This window comes from Chaetodon auriga, chromosome 19 (assembly GCF_051107435.1).
Source record: "Chaetodon auriga isolate fChaAug3 chromosome 19, fChaAug3.hap1, whole genome shotgun sequence".
NCBI classification, from domain to species: Eukaryota; Metazoa; Chordata; class Actinopteri; order Chaetodontiformes; family Chaetodontidae; genus Chaetodon; species Chaetodon auriga.
The window spans coordinates 16,265,919-16,289,255 of NC_135092.1; the positions used below are offsets into that span (position 1 = coordinate 16,265,919).

General features: G+C 43.0%; 1 protein-coding gene across 5 annotated transcripts in view; it reads left to right on the plus strand.

Moving 5' to 3' along the window:
• Positions 1-21,215, plus strand: part of nedd4l (NEDD4 like E3 ubiquitin protein ligase) — a 43,890-nt gene extending 22,675 nt beyond the window's left edge. For 3 of the 5 annotated variants that reach the window (XM_076758399.1, XM_076758398.1, XM_076758396.1), the window contains 23 exons: positions 957-1,111; positions 1,537-1,672; positions 1,763-1,951; positions 2,103-2,180; positions 4,405-4,464; positions 5,709-5,846; positions 6,875-7,090; positions 9,667-9,864; positions 10,577-10,654; positions 12,502-12,556; positions 13,096-13,154; positions 13,478-13,543; positions 14,196-14,425; positions 15,887-16,008; positions 16,185-16,255; positions 16,527-16,622; positions 16,727-16,800; positions 16,909-16,969; positions 17,181-17,240; positions 17,446-17,553; positions 18,072-18,168; positions 18,671-18,743; positions 19,280-21,215. In XM_076758399.1, the coding sequence (XP_076614514.1) occupies positions 957-1,111; positions 1,537-1,672; positions 1,763-1,951; positions 2,103-2,180; positions 4,405-4,464; positions 5,709-5,846; positions 6,875-7,090; positions 9,667-9,864; positions 10,577-10,654; positions 12,502-12,556; positions 13,096-13,154; positions 13,478-13,543; positions 14,196-14,425; positions 15,887-16,008; positions 16,185-16,255; positions 16,527-16,622; positions 16,727-16,800; positions 16,909-16,969; positions 17,181-17,240; positions 17,446-17,553; positions 18,072-18,168; positions 18,671-18,743; positions 19,280-19,382 (2,523 nt within the window). In that variant the 3' untranslated portion in view covers positions 19,383-21,215. The remainder of the gene's footprint in view (positions 1-956; positions 1,112-1,536; positions 1,673-1,762; positions 1,952-2,102; positions 2,181-4,404; positions 4,465-5,708; positions 5,847-6,874; positions 7,091-9,666; positions 9,865-10,576; positions 10,655-12,501; positions 12,557-13,095; positions 13,155-13,477; positions 13,544-14,195; positions 14,426-15,886; positions 16,009-16,184; positions 16,256-16,526; positions 16,623-16,726; positions 16,801-16,908; positions 16,970-17,180; positions 17,241-17,445; positions 17,554-18,071; positions 18,169-18,670; positions 18,744-19,279) is intronic. The other 2 variants (XM_076758400.1, XM_076758397.1) reach the window with 1 other exon arrangement.
• Positions 21,216-23,337: the final 2,122 nt, after the last annotated feature.

The following is a 23,337-nucleotide window of genomic DNA, read 5'->3' on the forward strand; positions in this document are numbered from 1 at the left end:
TGACCGCCTTGTTCTTAATAACCTAAAACTGAACCAGATTCTACTTTTATTCCTTCCTTCCACACAAAGAAAACACAGATCTAAGCGTGGAGATGAAAGCGAGTTTCCTAATTTTGGACCAACAGAAAATGTGAGAGTGGTTTTCCTCCGAGTGAGAGGAGAAAGAATCGCTCTTCTTTGTATTCCTTTCTCTAAGAATTCAGACAGCATCTCGCTGCCAGACTCTGGTGAAAGTCTTTTCCAGGTCAGCGTATGGAAAAACCATTTACAAAACTGCCTGTTATTTAGAAAAATCAGACCGTCTTCCTCTTTTACTTCATGTTTTTTTTTTTTTTTAGAAGTGTGTTCAAGTGTGGATTTCTTGTGGAGTGCTAGAGAGGTGATATACATTTTCAGGAAGTGAAAGGCTTCACAGATAAGGTGACATTTAGCAGCTGAAGTACAAAAACTCTCTAACCTCCCTTCACTACATGTTCTCAAAGTGAAAAATCCTCCCTGGATTTCTTTTTCACCTCGGTATACTAACCTTTAAAATGAAAAGCATTGCATAAGCTTCTCAGTTTACTTCTCTGCCGACTGATCCTGAAAGAGAGAGTTCAGAATTGTCAATGCTGGTTTTGATACTGATGTCTTGCATCCTGTGGTTGGAGATATCCCACCCAGCGAGCAGCCTGTCAGACAAAAATAAACACCTTTAAATGCTGCCGTGTTCTGCTTTAAAACATTTTAAACCACAACACAAAAGTAAACATTTTAAACCACAACACAGCACTCCAGCATCTCTGATTCATTCCCTGCTTGGATCCCGTCTGAAATCAAACTGGTTTGCTGATGTTCATGCGTGTCTGACAAGTTAGCAGCTCTCTGGGGTTTCTGTGACCACAGCGTCTTTGGTCTGACCTACCACTGAGGTACTCATACTGTGTATGTTAAAAAATCTGAACTCTCTCTTTCAGGGATGGGATGAGTCTGCGGACTCAGGCTCCCAGCGGCCCCAGCAGCTGCTGCCCCCATTGCCCCCAGGCTGGGAGGAGAAGGTGGACAACCTGGGACGCACGTACTATGTCAACCACAACAACCGCTCTACGCAGTGGAAACGGCCCTCTAACATGTATGTCTGTCTTGTTTTTAGTTTGAAATATATTTTTACAGTGGTTAAAAGGTATAAATCAGTGTCTGTGATGGGTCATTTTCTGTATTAATCTACGTTTTGCCTGTATAGTGGACTGTTAATTTCCCATGAGTCATTATGACCTGCCATGTTTAGAATGTTTGCAGAATAATTGTATTTTTCTGAGCAATAAATACGAAGCTACACATAGTAGCCATTTAGCTAACTTTAGCATAGAGAATGGAAATGGGAAACCGCTAACAGCTAAACAGCCTGGCTCAGTCCAAAGGTAACAAAATCCACCTACCAGCACCTCATTATTTCACATATATCTGGTTTATTTTATTGACGAGTGGTAGACTGCAGCTGAAACAGTTTTGTGACTCATGAACACTTTTTGCATGAAATCCCTTCTTCTCCTTCAGGGATGTGATTTCAGAGACTGAGAGTGACAATCAGCAGCGGCAGATCCATCAGGAAGCACACCGTGTTTTCCGATCCAGACGTCACATCAGCGAAGACCTAGAGAATGAGCACCTGGAGCCCAGGGACCTGGACAATGTGAGGGAGAAGAACACACACATACGTACAGCAGACAGTGATAAAATCTGATTAAAGTTTCATGGCTGCGTCTCCTTGTTGCTCCTGTAGTCCTGGGAGCTCATCACGGAAGAGGATCCTAACGACAGCATGGCCCAGTCTCTGCCCGGCCCCTCCTCCGTCTTGACCCCGCAACACCCGCCGACACCTGTCACCCAGGAGTTCTCCGAAGACCTAAATCTGAGGCTGTCCCTCACGCCCGATAGCAACGGCGAGGTGCCAGGGCCCAGCTCTGCTCTGGTGAGAGTGCAGTTTTCAGTAGTCAAAACCTGAGTTATGAAGTATGAATTCTAACTGATTTCCTGGTCTGTGCTTTTGTGTCAGACATTAGAGTGACAGGAAGTGCTCGCGATAATGTTTCCCTCTTTCCCCGCTGGCTTTGTTTTAACAGGGCCAGCTGTCAAACAGGCTCCGATCCTCCAGCATGACCGACGGTGTCAGTGATCAGGCCCAGGCTCCTCCTCTTATGGTACATATTTCCCAACCCTGACGTTTTCCTCCATTTTCTTCTCTGACTCCTTCGACTTCCTCCCTTTCCTTGTGACATTGCTTCGAGCATAGTGAACATCCCTTTTGTTTGTCTGCTCTGTGAACACCTTTAAGCAGGCAGGCATTGTTGTGTCATTTGCCTGCTTTCTGTTGGCATGCCTCAGTGCTGTGGGTGCACCACACATCAGATCACTTTCTTTGCTCCTCCTTGCATTTAAAACTTGTTCGCGCTCGGCAGGTGCTCCTCACCTTTCCTTCCCACTTTATGATCCTTCGATTTTACCTTTTCTTCTTGCCTCTGTAGGACTGCCACACCTCCTCCCCTCCTCTCCCACTACGACTCTCTGCTCTTTGTGATTCACTCGCGGCTATGTTTGATGGATTGTAGAAATGTTGGCTTTACAGCCGTATGCCAGCAGACTGACCATTCCGGTAAAAAGCGTTGGCAAGTAAGATTAAGGACAGCACCGCATCAGATCAAACGCTCCCCAGAGAATCCTGAGTCATAGCATCAGTGGAGACTCAGCTCAGCGAACTGTCACAAGATCTGAGTCAGATGTTTGTCACATGGCTGAGTCACAGCAGTGAGCTCGGCCTCGTCAAGGCGAGGAAAAGTACAGGTGCTGATGTCAGCCTTTCCCTTTAATGCCAAGTCTCTGAGGACTGGAAAACAGTAGGCTCATTAAGAAGCCATCAGACGAAGCCATATGTTTGAGCAGTTTCCGATCACAGAGAAGGGTCATTCATCTCTAATGATATTAAAGTGGATGTGGGTGGACTGATTGCCTGTTTGGTAAAGCAGCCATCACTTCTGATTAGCTGTTAGTAAACCTTAAAAGACAAAGCTGGCATTGTTCTGTATTTTTCTTACTGTCATCAAATTCCATAGATAGACCCCAACCAACAACATGTTGGTCCATCACAAAACATTCAGGCACCGTAGTCTGGATGGTGTATGTGCGACTGGCCAAAATAAACTACAGTGACTGCGTTCATGGCGATGAAGGAGCATGTCAGCCAGTGCAGCGGTGTGGCTCACTGATGTGGTTTTAATGGTTAACAATGGAGGCCTGCGGCTCTTTGGAATAACGTCCTGTGTATCAGGCTTTTGCTGCATGGACAATACTTTGAAGTATTCAATTCATTTCTGGCTTTGGGATTTGTTGACAGTAATAAAAGTGTAGAATATCACCACACTTGTCCTTGAATAGGAGGTTGTGGGTTGACTTTAAATGTCAAAATAACTAAGTGCAGATCTCAGCATGTATTTTTACTTCTTTATGGGTTTGACATTAGAAATGACAAGATCAGTTTGTACTGTAGGTTCCCTGTTAAAGGATTGGCAGTGAGGTTAAGTGCAAATCAGGTTGCTTACGGTCTTCCAGGTTATGTGGTTTAGAAAAAACACAGAACATCCAGTACATGTCTGGTGAAATCACAGCCGGCTGAGCTGCACTGATAGTGTCTTCTTTCTTGCGTCTTTGGCGTTGCTTGAATCTACAGTTTCTATTTTTGTTTTTCTCTGCATTTGATCATTTTCTCACAGTCTGAGATTGAAACTCCTTCTCTGAACGCAGCACATTAATTGACATTCACTGCTGTTTTCTCTGACGGGTATTACCGTCGCTTTAACGTCATTTTCTACTTGGGTTGTTGAGATTAAAGGCGCTGCGCTGGTTGGGGATTAAATTCACAGTCGAGGAAAAAGAATCCGCGGCTTCCCTCCAACGGGGAAATACAAGCCCGATAACTTCTGCAGCTCAGACTGTCTTGTTTTTCCTTTTTCTTTGTCTGTCTGAATATTCAAGTTGATTTACTTCGCTTCAAACTTACTGACAGCACTCTGCCACAAATTTCCTTAACCCACGTTTTGTGTAATCACGTCAACCAATCACGACTGCAGTTACTTTCCACATTGATTGTGCTCCTTCCTGCTGCCCGTCAACCTCACAGCTCGTATGCTTCAGTGGGTGTCCCCCCACCACATTTTCCCACCATGGCCCATAATCACAAGAATCTCCTCCCTTTCTGTCACTCCTCACCTCCTTTGAGAAGAATTCCCCCCTTTTGTGCATTCACTTTTTCCTCACTCGACCTGCACTGTTGCCAAAACACTCTCCCCTGCCCCATTGCTTCCACTCCAGCAATGAAAACATTAACATATTGTGAACTAAAGACCGTCTTCCCCTGTTGTCTACCACCAGCAGGGTTCCCAGACCAGAAGAACACGAGCTCAAACAGTCTCAGGTGGTGAGGAGTCTATGGTAATATCTCAGTCTATACACAGTTCAAACCCTGTCACTCGTACACCTCTTACCTCCAAGACACCCCGTAGGACGAGCCACGTGTGTCCCCTGACCAGCCTTTCAGTCATTTATGTCGCCTTTGTTTAGCTGTGTGATCCGAGAAGGAAGCGCACAAACATTTTCACACCATGTGACACGTAATGCAGAAAAAACACATTTTGTGTAAGCAGTCATTAAATTGTCCGTCCTTTGTGGAAGCTGATGGATTTGTTCTCTAAAACAGTCAGCTGATGAAGCCACGCGTAGCCAAACAAATCCTCCTGATTTAGATCAGCAGTTGTGCAAAAGTTCTGTGTGTGTGTGTGTGTGTGTGTGTGTGTGTGTGTGTGTGTGTGTGTGGTTTCTCTTGACGTGGCGACCTGATAGTCAGTATTAAGTAATGCCGCTGATCAACCATTGATAACAAGCCATAAAGCAGCGTAATACAATGAACCCAAGAGGAATGTCCCAGGCTAGTTGTCTTTTGTCCCCAGTCCTGATCAGGGTCCTTTGATATTTACTCATTCATATTCATATTTACTTAAATGTTGATGAAAACACGTATGTGACACACACAACAGCTGTAAACTGCTTAATCTTACAAGCCTGATCCTAAAAAAAAGTTGTGTAAAACAGAATGCAAAAATCCAGTTTGTAAGGTTCAATCATGGATACGATGTCAATAAAAGTTGAACTGTGCTGTTTTCGCTCTCAGTTCATGTTGTGATCGTTTGGTTCAGTAATCTTTATTCTACAAATGGTTAATCGTTCACTCAGCAAAGTAGTAATGATCCACTCCTTTCCTCCATGTGGTGTTTATTTTAGCACTGCTCTGTTTTTCATTGTGTTTTGTCTGTGAAGGTTCACGTCATACGCGCTCGTCTATTTTTCCCTTTAGAGTTAGAAATCTCAGTTTGTCATACTAAACTGTTTCTTTCTCTGTGCTGTGCTGCCGAAACGGGAAAATATTTCAAAGCTCTTGTGTTGTTCTTGATAGATGTTGAGACAAAAAAAACATGTGGTCTGTTGGAATAACTCTAAACTTTATTGAAAACATCAGTTTCTGTCCTCTTGCGCAGACGGTAATTTGTGCCCTGACTCTCTTTCCGTGCTGAATCATGTAAAAACATTAAAAAAAAACCAAATCCCTCCACGTGTTTCTCTGCTCATCGGCCTGTACTGATTAGTTGTCTTTGCTTTGCTCTCTCTCCACACTTGGCCAGTCTCCCTCGGCGACTGCCTACACCTTGACCACCCCTGGCCTGCCCCCTGGATGGGAGGAGAGGAAGGACGGCAAGGGAAGAACTTATTACGTCAACCATAACAACCGCACCACTACCTGGACTAGGCCAATTGTGCAGGTACAGCAGGTCTGCAGGCTGGCTGGACTCTATGCCGGGGACCGGACCCCACCTCGGCCCCCGTCATGGCCTTGGCCTGTGTGTCGGACGTCTTCCTCTACTCCCCCCTTGTGTCTCTCCTCTGTGTGGCCATAAAGAATGACAGAAAGAGGCACAGATTAGCAACCTAAAAGTCTCTTTTTCTGTCTTTCTCGCTGTCCGATTTCTGACTCTTTCCAGTTTTATTGTGTGTCTTCCTCCTCCTGTCTAGCATTTTGTCTGATACTCTGGATGAAGTGCAGCTCTGCATTGGTCACGCCTTTCTAAACCCTGGCATGGAGCTGCAACCACCACTTTTCCCTTCCCTTTTCCCATTTCTGCCCTGTTTTTCCACTTGTCTCTCTCTTTCTTTCTGTCTGCAAATGAGGCAGCTCCACATAGTCTGAGCTCAGGGGGAGGCTGCTACATGGGACTGGGTGTATGTTTAATGCTCATCTCTCTCTTTGAAATCCACCCTTTTCATTTCCGCTTTTAGCGCACCACCGGTTATCTTATACGTGTTCGTCTGTTGTCTTTCATCACACGGTCTTCTCTGACTCTCATCTGTTTTTGTTATTATTCAGAAGGAGAGGACACTGCCAAATGATTTATGTAATGATTTCATAGCGTTGCTTTGTCTTTGGTGCATAGTTGTGGCCCTCTGTAAATGTGGGTTTACCCATTGTAGCAGCCACTTGGGTTAGGGCTGTAAGTAACACTAACTTTCATTCTTCCAGTGCATTATGTTACTAATCCCAAACCTTCATCTCATTATTAATAATTACATTTTAAGCGACATAAATGATTGTCTTCTTGCGCCTATATGAGCCATTCTTTTGGCTCAGCTCATTTCCCTGAGAGAAAAGCTTGCATCCAGGCCTTTCCGGTGGCAGACAAGCACCTCTGACAGCATGGCTTACGATGAAGACACGTTTTGTTTACGCAAAAACGGCCCCGCTTGCCTTATTCCAAACCCCACTTACCCTCAGAATTGTTATTCTCACTGACAGCTCACTGAAGACGGAGCCAGCACCTCAGCAGCAGCAGCAGCAGCAGCAGCATCAGCATCAACATCAGCAGCAGCATCAGGAGGAGCCTCGGCCTTGCCACCCGCATCCACCCCCTCCTCCTCTTCCAATGCCTCCAACAACCACCTCCATGAGCCCCAAGTCCGACGACCTCGTAGCCTCAGCTCCCCCACTGTCACCCTTTCCACCCCCTTGGAGGTGAGAATTAGCCACCTGTACCACCCCGTTTCGCCACACCCTCATCCTTTTCCTCTTTTCTTTGCCCTTCCACACTTTCTCCTCGAGCAGTTCTTCACCGCATCACCCTTTCCATCCTTTATAAGATGATCAAATCGTGATCCTCGCCCCTCTACATCAGCCAGTCCTCAGTTTCCTTCTCTAGTATTACACCATTCTAATGCTATCTCTCCTTCTTTCAGGTTAACTCTGTCTCGACGCTGCTTTTCTCTCTTTTCACCCTCGCCAACCCTGTGGAAATGTTAATCTCATCATTTAACCGCTCCTCTCTCCTCATCTCTTCTCATCTCACCATGAAGGATGATTTCCTTTCTCCCCGCTGCTCTTTTTTTTTTCCCATCTTCAGCGAAGAATGAGCTGATGACCGAGCGCCAAAGCGGCTCTCCATTAAGCGACGATTAGTCGCGTGAAATGGTCCGAGCTTTACGCCCGCTTTTGTTATTCACCATGATGACTTTTGTTGTGAACAGTATGCGCTCTTGGCACAGCCGGCATCTCTTTCTGCCGCAGTGTGCTTTAGAGCAGAAACAGATTGAACTTGTGTGGTAGATCCAAGATGGTAGATTCAGTTACTGCCAGCTGAATGCATTACTTGAATTGATCACGGGTCCCAGATGATGGTTGTAATTTGCTAAAGCAAACCCATGGACATCCAAATCAATGATATTGATCTTGCAAATTAAATATCATTAAATCCAGAGGCCGTTTTAGGAGCACAAAGGCAACCGCAAAAGCATTTGAAGATTAATTTGTGCAGAAAGCATCCTTTTGAAACTTATCCTTGTTTAATACTCAGTGCTAATGTCGGGCACAAGCACTGCAGGATTCACTTTTGATGTCTTGTCTTTATAGCGACAAAAGATATGAACTTCTGCAGTCAACACTCACAAAGACTGCGATATCAGACGTGAGCTGCTGCTTTGTTGGAGCTGCAGTGTTTGATTCTTTGCCCAAAAAAGAGAGAAAATGCACAGATATATGTTCATATTCGGGGCTGACTCAGGTCCTCTACCTGCAGCCTGTCTGTGTTTCCACCGTCAGGGCCTTTCGTCTGTGCACGGTTATCATGTATGCAAGGTACATTTTGGCTTAAACTTTAAAAATATGCAGTCTAGCTATAAATACACCACACAAACGTGGCTAATTAAGATCAACATCTTAAAAAGAGCGCTCTCTTTGACCTCCTCCTGCATTTAATGGCTTTACTCTGCGGTGATGAACCTTTGCTGTACCAAGGGAGCAGACCTGAAGAAGGAAGTTTAATTAAGGTGTGTGTGTGTGTGTGTCTGTGTGTTAACAAGGCGTCGAAGAAGTAAGGGAAGTGAAACAGTCACTGCTGGATGCTGTAATTACAACTTCCAGAGGAGGTGGGAGGTGTGTGCATTAAATTATGCAGCCTTTTCTCATGTTAACAGATCAGATCAGTCGGTGATAATTGCTGCTAAAAGAATAATGTGATGTAGGAACACTCATTAGCCTGAGCGACTTTAGTCTGTTTAATGTGGCTGTGAAACTTTTAAGATGTCAGCAGTGGTCGGTTTCCTGTTTCTTTTATCCTTGACCAAGGTCTCCCTCTGTTCAGATGTGCAGAATACGATCTTCAGTTTTTCTTCATGTTATCCAGAGAGGATCTGCAAAAATGTTCTTATTGTACCATGAAGCCTCAGAAGCAAAGTCCAGGGAATCAGCAAAAGCTGAAATCTGTCGAGCTTATCAAGCCTTGACGCTTTCTTCTGTGACATTTTGATTGACAGCATGACAGAGTAGGCAGCATGCATGTTTAATGACTTCCCCCTCTTTGCATGGGAAACAGGAGAATTGTGACGATGGGGCTGATTTTTTCTTTCTAGATCTTTTCTAATGTTTTCAGGCACCCAGGTATTGTTTCAAAAACGCAGCTTTTTCTGTGCATTTTGGCGTCTCGTCCTCACTCGAGCTGTGGTTTAGGTCACTGAAAATGGAGCTTTTGGGAAAACTCTGCTGTTCAGAAACTCAGTTTTTGGCTTGTGACATCAGAGTGTGTGCTGTTACCTCCTTTGTTTATGTGTGGCGAGTCTGTGCAATGGCAGACGTGGTGCTGTCTGACGTGTTTACACATAAATGTATAGTCACTGTTCCTCTATATTGAGGAAGACTGTTCCTCTGTATTGAGGAACAAAGAGGTCTGAACGTTGCTGAATAATCGAACACTGCCCCACCGCTGACATCAGAGCTTTTGGATGAGCTCGGGCAGGACCTCTAGCTGCAGGCAGCCTGTTGACCATCATGGCTGTAGGGTTAGGGTTGTATCACGTCTTCCTGGTTTGTCATGCTCTTGACTGCGCCTCATTTGTGTTTTTGCGTTTTCACATAGATTTTTTTTTTTGATCCCTGTGTCAGTGTGGACTTGTCATTGAAAGACTGTTTTCCATCCTTGTTATTGTTTTTGTGTTTTAAAGGATCAGTGCTGATTTATTTCACTCGTCCATATTCGGTTACATCTGCTTTTAATCTAACAGGATTGATAATATTTCACTTCATGTTTTTTTTTTTTCCAGGGAGCCAACAACATCCAGGTGCGGAGGGCTGTGAAGGACACGTTCTCCAACCCGCAGTCTCCCCAGCCGTCCCCCTACAGCTCCCCCAAGTCACAGCACAAGACGCAGCAGAGCTTCCTGCCCCCAGGCTGGGAGATGAGGATAGCCCCCAACGGACGGCCGTTCTTCATCGACCACAACAGCAGAACCACCACCTGGGTGAGCAAGCACAGGCTGGGTTGCGCTCAGGGCAGAAGATGATTTTTGAAACATGAGTGACGCTTGACTTTATTGTAAAGGTCTGCAATTTCCAAGTTAGCTTCCAGGAAAACACTGTTACTTGGCAATGATTAAAGGGAATTTCTTGCGTAACCTCAGTTCACAGCAGGTCAGCACATGGTCTCCTGACAAGCTTTGTAACGTAGAATATGAAGATAAATGATGACGAATGATGAATGAATGAATATTTACTTGAGTTTAAATCTGAAGGGAATTCCTGTCAAAACCAACAGCTGTGAACAAGCAGCAAAACTGAAATAACATCTTTTTTTATGACTACCGCTTTGTCTGTTTCCTTAAAATTAATACTAATCAGACATTTCTTTCCAGGAGACTTGTTAGGACCCTTAAAAGTTCATATTTTTTGTTTCACCGGCCACAAAAAATCTAGGGCAGTGGTTGGAGTCGATCTTCCAGGATCTGTTGGTGACATCTGCTGGTTTAAGTTATTTTAACATTTATTTCGGTCGTTATTAGGATTCAGTTCTTCAGACTGAGTGAACTTTGGGGGCATGTCAAGGAGCTGCTTTTTATCCTTAAACCAAAGCAAAATGTTGTTTTTTTTACCATTTAAAAAGTCTTTCTCTTCCCCATGTTTTCGAATCATTCATATGCACGTCTGTATCTCCTCCTCCCTCTCTCGCTCACTCAGGAGGACCCTAGGTTGAAATATCCAGTCCATATGAGGAATAAGAACTCAATGGAGCCGGGCGAGCTTGGTCCTCTTCCTGTAAGTACAGTCACAATTAGACCAAATGCATATTTAACCTTTTGGCCCACAAGGCACGTCAGTAACGGCCTCACAGATTCCAGTAATTGCTTATCTTTGTTCACTCTTTCGTTACCAAGGTGCACTATGTAGATGACTGTGTCACCAGTTTCCTCAGCTAATGAAAAGAGGGTTTTTATTCAGTGACTTTTCATGTTTTGTTGCGGTTTTAGTGTCTCAATTGCAAATTTGAAGTATGTGGATGAAGCAGCCTTTGCGCTAAAAGATGAGACACGTTTTTAGACGTTTCATCTTTAGTCCTTTCTGAGCTGGCGACGGATGACAAAGCAGAGTCTGGGGGCTGCGATAGCCTCTAATTAGGAGGAGACTATTTGTCACCTGCTCCATTATCTATTTGACAAAGACAGACACCCAACAAGTGGGCCGAATGTTACCGTAGGTAGCTGTTGAATAGCTTCATGGGTTTGTACATCTCACAGGCTTGTGTGGTGTGTGTGCATGTGTGTGTGTTCTCTCTCTCTCTCTCTCTCTCTCTCTCCCTCCCTCTCTCTCTCTCTTCTCTCTCCGTTCTGGTGGATCTAATGTATGCTACTTCTTCTACACCTGGCCATGTCTGTTTGGCAGCACCTACCAGAGGAGGTTGGTTGGTGCCTCCCTCCCTCTGCCTGCCTTCTTTCCTGTCTGGTCCGGTCTGGTCTGGTCAAATGCCTGCAGACAGCCTTGCGCTTTCTTTTCTTTATTTTATTTTTTATTTTTCCTCTCTCGCTCTCTCCCTCTTTATATCTTTTCTCTTTCTCATGACCGGCATGGATGGACTGTACCTCTCCCTTCCTTTTCATCCGTATTTTTACACCACTTCCTCTCTCTGTGCGTCCCCCCTGCACCACCACCACCACCACCACCACCCCTTCTGTTAACGATTTAACATTCGGAGAGCTCCCCGCCGTTCTCCTGGGACCCCTCAGACTGCTCCATGTCTGTGTACCTGTATCCGTGTCTGAGGCACAGATAGACGAGTTGGGAAAGTGGAACGGGGCGAGCTGCACCGGGCGTTCGTTAGGGAGAAGGAGAATGAACGAGAAGGACTGGAGGAGGAGAAACAGGGTCGAATAAAGGGCAGAGGGAGGGATGGAGGTTTCAAGAGAAACAAAAGGAGCTATATATATATATATACACACACACACACACACGTATGTTAAAGGAAGGAACTGGCTGTATGCTGCATGTGTTATCAGCTTGTCAATCTGGTCTGTCCACTCATGCAGAAGCAGCATACTTGGTAACACACACACACTGTAGGTGCACCCTGTTTGTCAGATTGTCAGACTCGGTCCCTTCCCCCACGCCTTTACTCTCAATCTATTGTAAGTTTTTTAATTGCCTGACTGCTGGTGCCGTACGAGTGTGTGTGTGTATGTGTGTGTGTGTGTGTATGTGTGTGTGTGTGTGTGTGTGTGTGTGGCCTGTGACACCGTACTGAGTGGTCACCGTGTCAGTGGTGGTGTACTGGTTTGAACTGGTAGTGGTGATTAACCTTTAATGTTGTGGTCGTACCCCTGCCTTGCTGACGTCTCAGACATGCCTCAAATAGGAGAGAAAATCCCTTCGGTTCCTTTGCGGTGTGTTTGATTGAGCTCGCCTCGCCTGCAGTGCCGGCCTGTCAGTGTTTGGACCATTTTCATGGTCAGTCAAGGTCAATCAAACATAAATTAAAAAGGAAAAACAAAAAAAGAAAAGTGGATGGATTTAAAGGACTATTTGAGCATGGCCTGTTGAAAAGTGCTGTGTAATGGTGACTTTGTGCTCTTTTGTCTCACTCTTCTTCTCTTTTTTTGTTCTGTTTGTAGCCTGGATGGGAGGAAAGAGTTCACTCAGATGGACGCACTTTCTACATTGACCACAGTAAGACGACACCATCTTACCCCCCTCTCTCTCTCTTCCATGCTTGTATTTGGTCATGTGCGTTTTGGTTTATCTGTTAATCCTCTCTCGAGTTGCTGTTGTACACTGTGTGGTTGTTGCAGTGGAGCCACAGATTTTTCAGTGTCGGGGGCAGCACAGCACCTCATCCATTACAGCAGAAACTCAGCTGAGAGGTCATGCTGATTAAAATGTATTATGTGATGGGCTGACATAGTGCAACAGTGTCACTTAAAGGTGCAGGGTGTAGGATTTAGGAGGATCTGTTGGCAGAAATGGAATATAACATTCATCAAGTATGTTTTCTTTAGTGTACAATCACCTGAAAATAAGAATTATTGCGTGTTTGCTACCTTGGAAAGAGCTCTTTATATCTAGAGAAGTCAGAGTCTGCCATGTAAATTATGTATTTCCAGTCAAATGCCTCATTGACTAATCATTTCTCCATTAAAATTCACTAAAGTCTTGGTATTCCTGTTCTTGCCTGAGGAGTTTGTGTTATTTGTGTTCGTTTAATCCAGATACAAAGAACACACAATGGGAGGACCCTCGTCTGCAGAGTCCGGCCATCACGGGACCTGTGAGTACACAGAAACAACAAGGTCCTCTCTCAGCACTGTGCTTCTATCTGCCGCACACGACCGGCAGCCTCTGTGTCTGTGGACGACAAAGAGAAATCACTTTGTCGGCGCGGTCGTCACTTAACATGCCGACACCTTCGTGATATTCTGTGCACCACTTCAGATACCGTCCTCCCTCCCCTGTGTTACACTCTCTGTAGTTTTGGTGTTTGTTCAGTTTTCCTGTTAAAAAATTCACATCACAAGCCAAATGTCTGTAAGAGTATTGATCAGTTTCGGGTCATTTCTTGACTCCTGTGTGCGTTGTTTGTTGTCCATGCAGGCCGTTCCCTACTCCAGAGAGTTCAAGCAGAAATACGACTACTTCAGGAAGAAATTGAAGAAACCGGTGAGACGTGATTTTAAAATGTGTCTTGGGTTTCTGGGTCCTTGCTGGGGAACAAAGCTAAATTTGGTCAAAACCTCACTGCTTCTCCAGGCACAAGAAGGCAGCCTAATTAGCTTCTATTTTGATTGTGCTTGATTGCATAATTATTCAACTTTCTTCGCACTGCGTGACTGAGTTTGATGTTTTTAGATGCATGTTGAATATTCAGCGCAATTGTTTCACATTTCTTGTCGTTAACACTTTGTAGGTGGAGCGCAGAGCGGCGTGTTATGTGTTTCCTCACTGCTTTGGGATACACTTGGTGAAACTTAGCCGTGACACCATGTTCAGTCTGGTCAGCAGGCGTGATTAACAAACTGAGGGCTGTATCTAAACTGAGCTGTTTTCAAAGAGGAAAGGAATGCCTGATATTTTTGAGCTTTAATTATTACTTCAGTAGACCAGGAAGTAAACAACCAGCTGGACTTTTTCTGCATTTTGCCCTGTTTTTCACTCAGTCAGTGTTTTTTTTTTTTTTAGAGCACCTTTAGCAGCAGTTAAACTTCCTCGCCTTCTTTGATGAGTCTGACTCAGTTTGGTGTCCTTGTACGAACACGCTCCCACCTTACCTGAACGAACAGAATTAAATTAAAGCTGTATTCATCTATTCCAGGCTGACATCCCCAACCGATTCGAGATGAAGTTACACAGGAACAACATCTTTGAAGAGTCGTACCGTCGAATCATGTCCCTGAAGAGGCCTGACGTCCTGAAGGCGCGGCTGTGGATCGAGTTTGAGTCGGAGAAAGGACTGGACTACGGTGGTGTGGCCAGAGAGTGGTTCTTCCTGCTATCGAAGGAGATGTTCAACCCTTACTACGGCCTGTTCGAATACTCTGCCACGTAAGTTTCTGCCTGTTTGTGTGCGCTTGCTTTAGATTTACAGAGTTGCCTCGAAGTGGAGAGAGAGGTTTCAGACCTTGTGGATATTCGAGGGTACGACTACAGGACGCACTGATGAAAGGCTGATGTCGTAAAGGAACTGTGCTATATGTTTGCGGCCGTGGAAAAATCCCTCTCCGCTCATATTTATGGTCGTTTTCCACAAAGCGCAGCAAGGGCCAGAGCTGCCGTATTGTTTCCCTGTGAGGCTTGTTAAAGTTTCCTTTTACTTTGATTAACTTTTCCTCTCATTCAAAAAGCCATCCTGGAGCAGATGTTTCCCACATACCGTGCACGTTAAGATAATCAAAGAGTGGTATGTTTTGTTCCTTTACTTGGCACCGCCTCCGATTGACGACGACTCGGTTGATTCTCTTTCCGCTTTGCCGTGTAGGGCAAAGGTAACAGAAAATCAATAGTGCAAATGGAGCTGCTGAAGTTAACAAATGAACCCTGACTTTAATTAAAGCGGCCGTGATTAAATAAATGATTAAATAACTATGACTTAATGTTTAAGTTTGAGTGAATTTGTATTAAAACGTCAAACCTTTGAAATGAAACCTCATTCTAAATGAAGAGTTGATGTTTAGAAACCGTTTTTCTAAGTTTTCTGTCTCTGGGGTGCATAAAAACACTCACAAAGCTGTTAATTGTTCTTCAGAGACGGCTTGATTATGGCCGAATTCGTATCATATTTTCATCATATATTATTTAATATCTAATGTCTGTTATAAAGTTGTTTTTATTTGGTATATAAGATATGTCAAATTATGCTGAAATGCGTCTCTCTTGTCCTTTTTGATCGCTCCAAGCGGCAGTACTCTAATAGCGCAGATAGACGTGCATCAGAATCAAAGCAGCAGCAGGCTTGACCGGGTTTTCACTTGAATGCAGAGAGCTGAACGAAAAAGCCAGGCTCAGAGGGAGTTTGGGATTTCAGGGAGGGGCGAAAGAGCGCCGCTGTAAAGGAAGAGACTGCACAGGAACGGAATGTGGCACAATAATAGTTTTATCTCAGTTGTTTTCATAATCACTGGACGCCAAAGTTTGATCCATCGCCCGGCCCTGAAAACACACGCATGATATTATATTTATAAGATGCTCCAACACGGTGGCGCGGTGTCTCTGTGAATCAGCAGGGATTGGTTGCCATGGCAAGGAGGCAAAAATATGACTGTACATAAATGCATATTAAAAGATTTCCTCTGGGCTGCAGGCAGCGTTTGATCAACGTTATACAGATTGTGCAGGAGCAGCAGAGTCCATGTGCACTTTAGGGACATAAAGCACCGTGCATGTCATAAAGAAAGTCTCATGAAGTGAATCACAGGCTTATTTATTTAATCAAAATTATTTCAAAGAGCTGCTTGATGTTTGTTTTCATGGAAATGGCTTTTTCCTTCTGTGCCTTCAACCCTTCAGGGACAACTACACTCTCCAAATCAATCCCAACTCCGGCCTGTGCAATGAGGACCACCTCTCCTACTTCAAGTTCATCGGACGTGTGGCAGGAATGGCCGTGTTTCATGGAAAACTGCTGGATGGTAAGCTGCCTTTTATGTTATGAATGCACTAAAAACAAAAAGCGATCCTTTGTTGATGTGATGTTATGATGTGTATTTTCAGCTCGGACACACCGAGGCAGCACTTTCGCTGATGTTTTTGAACGTTTTCCCACACACAAACTGTTACAGCACCACATTATTTTCTGCTTTCTTAGGTTTTTTCATCCGACCCTTCTACAAGATGATGCTGGGGAAGCAGATCTCCCTTAAAGACATGGAGTCTGTGGTAAGTTCTCATGGCTAATAAAGTGTTAACTGATTAGTTGATTAAAAATTCTGCAATTCTGGGACACTGTCTTTGGCACTGGGACTGAAACATGTATTTAGAGCTTTTAATTTGCTTATTAATTTTAATTATTCTAACAGTTAGCCATCATTTATTAACAACTGAGCAGTCAACACTGACCACAGGGTTTATGTTTGATGGGAATGATTCTACATACCCGAAAGAAACCCTGAAATCTTATTTTTGTCTGCCCTGCGTTGCCCCCCTGCAGGACAGTGAATACTACAACTCTCTGAAGTGGATTCTGGAGAATGATCCCACTGAGCTGGACCTGAGGTTTTGTATTGATGAGGACAACTTCGGACAGGTGCGCAGGCTTCAATCAGTCATTTGGAATTTGTTAAAAACCACATTTTTTAATTGCAGTAAAATAAGTTGAGGCATTTATGTTATTGTGTATTTCTTTCTCAGACGTATCAGGTGGACTTGAAGCCCAGCGGCTCAGACATGGTGGTCACCAATGAGAACAAAAAGGAATACATAGAGTGAGGCCTTTTAACACAGATTATCATTTAATTGTTATCAAACATGAGTCTTAAACTGTCCTAGAACACGTTTCTCTACTCACATCTTGATAATCTTCCTCCTGACAGCCTGGTCATCCAGTGGAGGTTTGTCAATCGGGTCCAGAAGCAGATGAACGCCTTCTTGGAGGTATTTATGTGCAATAGTAGAGCGGCCACTTGGGGGCAATGTGACCACAGACTTTGTGTCGGCATGTGCGAGGCCTCGCTCTTAGATTCAACCTCTGTGTCTAAACCTCTTTCTTGAATATTTATAGATTTCAAACACACTTGTTTAGTGAGGTGTTGGCTTGAACTTTCATCAGAATTCTGTTTTAATTCCCTTCTTGTTGAACTTTCAGGGCTTCACTGAGCTCATTCTCATAGACCTGATCAAGATCTTCGATGAAAACGAACTGGAGGTATGAATTCTTTACTCTGAATGCTCTCCACCAGTTATCATATCTGTGTAAATGTCTGCAACATGTCACTGAGTATTGGAGCATTAACATAATTCTGTGTGAAGGTGGAAAGCAGCGATGGCTGTAAATGCTATCTCTCTCTTTCTCTCTCTCCCTCTCTCTCTCCCTCTCCCTCTCTCGTCCCTCACCCTCCGTCTCTGTGTAGCTGCTCATGTGTGGTCTGGGTGACGTCGACGTCAACGACTGGAGACAACACACTGTTTACAAGAACGGCTACTGTCCCAACCATCCTGTTATACAGTGGTTCTGGAAGGTACGTCTGCGATACGTCCACGCATCCACTCATGAAGACACACAACGGCTTTGGCTACATATTAATCTTTGAAACTGGACATTTCATGATAAAGGTTGGTTCCAGTCAGTTTTCCCTCCATCCCGCCTGTGACGGGTTTCGTGGCCTCGCGTTTGAAGATCAAAGTCTGTTTGGAAGAACAGGCTTGTTTGCTCTGATGAAAGAGCCCAAAGTAGCACCCGCCCTGGTTATCATCTGTCTTGACTTGAGCTTTAACACACACAGCCACACGCAAATACGCTCAGACAGCAAACAACACGCACGAGCAGTAATTTGAGCTTGTATACATGCTGACACACACTCAGACAGCAGTGTCATGTCATCTTATGAACACGTTTTTTTTCTTATATAAACACACACACAGAGGCAGGATTGAAAAACCATTCAGAACCTTTGCTGTTATGTGAACGAATGGGGTGTGATACATGAAGTCTGTGAACTATTTCATAAAGTATTTATCTGCCACTTGGTCCCTTCAGGTCGTCCTGCTGATGGATGCTGAAAAGAGGATCCGACTCCTCCAGTTTGTTACGGGAACATCACGAGTGCCCATGAACGGCTTTGCTGAGCTCTATGGTAGATCACCTTCCTTCGTTTCCTGCTTGTACAACAGTGCCAGTTCTTTAAAATCGTCTAATATCTGCAGGTCCTGAGCTTTATGCAACAGTGACACAAAAATAGTTTTCTGGGAAAAGATGAGTCAACAGTCACAGTTCCAAGAACTGAATTACTATCACCGTACCTGTACAGGTAGATAACACAGAGGGATGACCAAAAATGTCAGATTCTGTGGTTTTGTATGTATAAATACTTTATGTCATAAAGGTTTAGTTGGTCAGTGAGAGAAAACAGAACATTTTTCTGTACATACTGAATTATCCATGAAGCTTTAAATGATTAAATCACCACAAGTGAGAAATACTCAATTGTTTGGATGAAATGCAGTAATTGCCCAAAAGCTCCTCTTCTTCCTCCTTCATCAGTGACTGAATCTGTCATACCTAGAGGTGTAATAAAATTGTTCCTACATCACAATTGTTTGTCAGCACCATAATTATTGTTGTTTTCCTTCTTCCAGGTTCTAATGGACCTCAGCTGTTCACAATTGAACAGTGGGGAACACCAGATAAGCTGCCAAGAGCCCACACCTGGTATGTCACTACTATACACACACACACTCACACACACACACACACACACACACACACACAAAAAAAATAAGAGGCTACAGCTATGCTAGCAGCTTTGAGGCTGTATTTAGGCACAGCTAAATGCTAACCTCAGCATGCTAACACACTTCACAGTGACAATGCTAACATGTTGATTCTAAGCAGGAATAATGTTTAGCATTATTGTCATCTCTGTTTAGCAAGTTAGCATGCTAACAATCGCTGCTTAGCACTAAACACAAAGAGCAGCTGAGGCTGATGGGAATGTCATTACAGATGTTTGGCCATAAACGAGAGTATCAGTGAAGTCATTTAAAGTCATCCTGAGAGGAACATGAATGACCGTACCAAATTTAAGACATTTCACTTAAAAACACAAAGGTGAACCTCATGGTGCTGCTAGAGGAAAAGACCTGCTGGAGTACATAAAAGTCAAGAAGGTTTATTTATGCATTTCCTTGAAATCAGACACCATGTTACGTTCGTTGCATTTGTCAATCAAACGTTTCTCTTCCCAGTTTCAACCGCTTGGACCTGCCCACTTACGAGTCGTTTGAGGACCTGAGAGAGAAACTCCTCATGGCGGTGGAGAACGCACAGGGCTTCGAGGGGGTCGACTAAAGCGGCAGCCTCTGGCCGCATCCAACCAACCAACAATAAAAATGAACAAAAACACAAAGCCACAGGGATGTCAAACCAGCTGCTGTAGCAGTTCTGTGCGAGCATGTTGTACTGTAATGCCTGAGCGTGAGCCACCTCCACAGCACGGTGGTCTGAGACTGTACAGCGATTTGTTGAGCCAATATGCCTACGTCTTTATATCTTTTCAGTGCGGGTAGGTCACTCCTTAAAGGTGCTGGGGAAAGAACGGGAGAGTCGCAAAGGTTGAATGCTGAAATCTATTATCCGCAGGCATGAGCGATAAATGACGAGAGCTGGCCCCCCTCCCCCCTCCGATCCGCCGTTTCTTTCCCCTCTACCCTCGTCCTGTGAAAATCTACAGTGCTGGAAAACATTAATGCATTTCAATAGCTCCTTTATGTACACTATAGCACAGTGTTCGAGCACCTTTCAGTGGAAGGGTCTTAGCATGGCCTTAATCTGGCTCTTACATGCACTATTTCTCTAAGAAACTGCAATGGCACTATGATCACAACTCTCTCAAATCCTTAGACCAACACCAGATTACCTTAGGAATGCTAGCCAATCACATTTCAGGAAATCGGCCACACCCCTCCGTAGAGCCTTGTCTGTATGTTGTGTGATCAGAAATCGCCACTGCAGCCTTTTGTAGAATAATGTTTGTTTTTTTTAGCCACTGGTAAGGATTCAAGAATGGGGGATGAAACAATCCCCAAAGATGATTTTTATAGTTTTTGTCATCATGGAACAGGTTTTGTTTTTTTTTTTTTTTTTTAAATCATTGGTATAATTCTTGCAGGAAAATACTCTCAACGTATTTGTACTGATGAACAATGTTGTTTACTATTTTGAAAATTCTCTATGACCTGGTGTGTGAAGTGTAAATCTGGCTAGTCTGGGACTTAATTAATCCATATCATTTGTTATGGTGATAGCAAATGTGTTGAATAAAAATGGTTTTTATTGTAGTGCTATGAAAGCAGCATGAAACTGTATCTTGTGTTTGCTTTGACTACATGGTCGTAATTTGGACGTGTAATCGGTCTCGAGGCGGAGAAGGGAAAACTGGGAATAGCTTCTCTGAGATGTTTGCATCATGATTATATTAATATTCTCATGCCTGTTGCTGTTCATAATGCTGTAAATTGTTCTTGGAAAAAAAAAAACACATTTTAAGTTCTTTCATGATATATAAATATATGTATGACCTACATTTAACAGAAGTATTACTGATCAACATCACTAAAATGAAGCTGTGTGCGTGCGCGCGTGTTTGAGAGAAAAGCTGTGATTGCCACTGAATATAAAGCAGCACGTTTCTTACAAAGGAAAATGTTCTTCTTTTTTATGTTTTTGTTTCTCTTTCTCTCTCTCTCTCTCTCTCCTTTTTCTAACACCATTGAAGCTAAAGGGCACTTTATAGATCACTCTGAGGTCATGTCACCTGTTGTTTGTCTTTTGTCATTAACTTGAATGTGATTCTTTTATTTTTCCATTCGGCGCACTTACCTGGTGCAATATGAATAGTCTGTAAATCTGGGCTGCTGCTAAGGTAGAAAAAGTTGACAGAAGTGAAGCAGAGACTTCACCTCCTTTAGTATCCTCTCTCTTCCTTTCTCTATGTTTTCCTCCCGTGTGTTTCCTCCCTCCTGTGATCCCACACTGACTCAGTAAAGATTAGTCCTTTTTTTTTTTAGAGGGTTTTCTTTTCTTTTTTATGAATGACGGGAAATATCACTTTTGTTAAAGATTCCACTCTCTGCAACTCTTTGTGGTTCATTTAACTCCAGTCAATAAAAACGAAACTTCTCAGAGTGTGTTTGAGTTGATCACTCTTTAAAACTTCCTCACGTAAATAGTACCTTTTGAAGAATGGATGAAGTACACTTTGTGCTGTTTTGTCACCTTCAAGTATACTTAAGTGTACTCCAGTAGTCACTGAGTATACTTGAAGTGTAAATCATATGCTAAATTGGCTAAAGTGCATTGAAGTCCACCAGTGAAAATCATGATTCATGAGCATTCAAAACACACTTGCAGTACAATAGTATTACAGTGTTGGAAATATACTTAAAAGGACGTGAAATTAGAGTACACTTTAATTAAGCATGCATACTATTAAAAGTATTTGTAATTTAATACTTTTTAAAAGTGCACTTAAATACAATTTATAATACATTTGAAGTACACTTTTTAGAAGTACTTCAATATACAACTTTAAGTACTGCAGAATTATATTCATTTTTGATACATTTAAGTCAGACTTAATCTGTAGAATTTATCTATTTAGAAGTACACTTTTTTTAAAGTATGTCAAACATACTGTAAATTAAGCACTAAAATTAAAGGTGTACTTGTTTCTAATGTGCTAAACTGTAATACTTTTTGACCTGACTACATAAGTGAAAATAGATGGTTACTGTCCAACAGTCCCATATAAACATTAAGTATTAGAACAACATCTGAAATCACAGACACTTTACTGAATCTTTAAACTATTAATTTCTCTTGAATATTAACCCAAATTATCCATGAAGCCTAATTCCCTGTTGTGGTTTACATTGGTGAAAAATAAGTACATTTAATCAGTGTTGTATGTAAGTACAACTTTGAGTGCAATTATACTTAAGGATAGCCATTGGTGTATACTTTTACAGCACATTTCAGAGAAATTGTACTTTTTTCACCATTTATTTGACCACTACAATCACTAGATGCTAAAATGTGAGTTAAAATCTACCACACGAACGTCCTGTAAATTAGGATGCATACTGACAAACCTACCCCACATTATGTATGTAGAATATAAATACTTCATGTGGAGTGACTACATGATTAAAATTCTGCTTTTAAAATGACCTGCAGGATACCTACAGGACAGGTGCTGTGGAGGAGGGAGATTGTTTTAATTCACCCACATTATAAATGGCTTCTTCATGGGCAGCCAAACTTGGCTCAGTTTCCTGACATCCAAATATTTCTTGATAAAATCATTTTCAGAGCGCCTGTCTTGAGAAATAAGTGAGACATGCCACTGCCCCTGTCTCTCTTTTTACTGAGTGCGCACGTGGTGTGGTGAAAGGACCTCAGTTCATTCACACAATCGCAATCTAGGAGTTATCAGCTCCAAGGACAAGCAAATAAAAGCCACACTGCCAGTCCGGGGACATTTTATCAAGCCCCGCTACCCTCGATCTGGTCACAAACAAACCGAGAGCCAACTCTTCCCCAGATCCACCTTCTAAAACATTCCACCCGGCTCAGAAAAAAGCCACAAAGTGCAAATCTAAACAGTTACTTAAGAACAAATCAAGAGAAAGCATAAACCTGTTTCTCTGGTTTGTGTAAAAGTTTACAGTCTGTCGGTCTCTCACAGGCCTCTGTTTCTGTGTTACGTCACAGCGCTGACCTTAATGAAACCCTGATGGGAAGTTAAAGCAATAACCTGGGCCAAAAGTGGCTGATTGTGGCTCCTCTGCTGAGTCTCATGTGGACAAACCTGTAAAATATTTTGTTCATAACATCCACATATTTGATCAAAAAGGAAACTTAACTGCATTTAGTTAATAAAATTGCAGAATTTTATGATTGCTTTGGCTCAGTTTTCGTAACAAATTTCAGCAAATAACTTCGTAAAGAGAGCCAAACTTACTTTTAAAACACAAAATGCTCCTAACACAATTGTGCCACTCTTACAAACTGCTTGTAATTTAGTACAGATATTTTAATTTTGTGTGCTACTGTATGTGAGATTTTGACACCACAATGGAAGTAGAGCGTTTTGTGTTGAGAGTTTTGCAAATTGAAATTGTTGTGAATATTACACTACTAATATTAACTACACTAAAGAAATTCTGATTAAATTAAGTGAGAACTTGTGCCTTTTCCAGTTTTTCACAGCAATTCTAAATATTCAGTGGTGGAAGACTTAAGT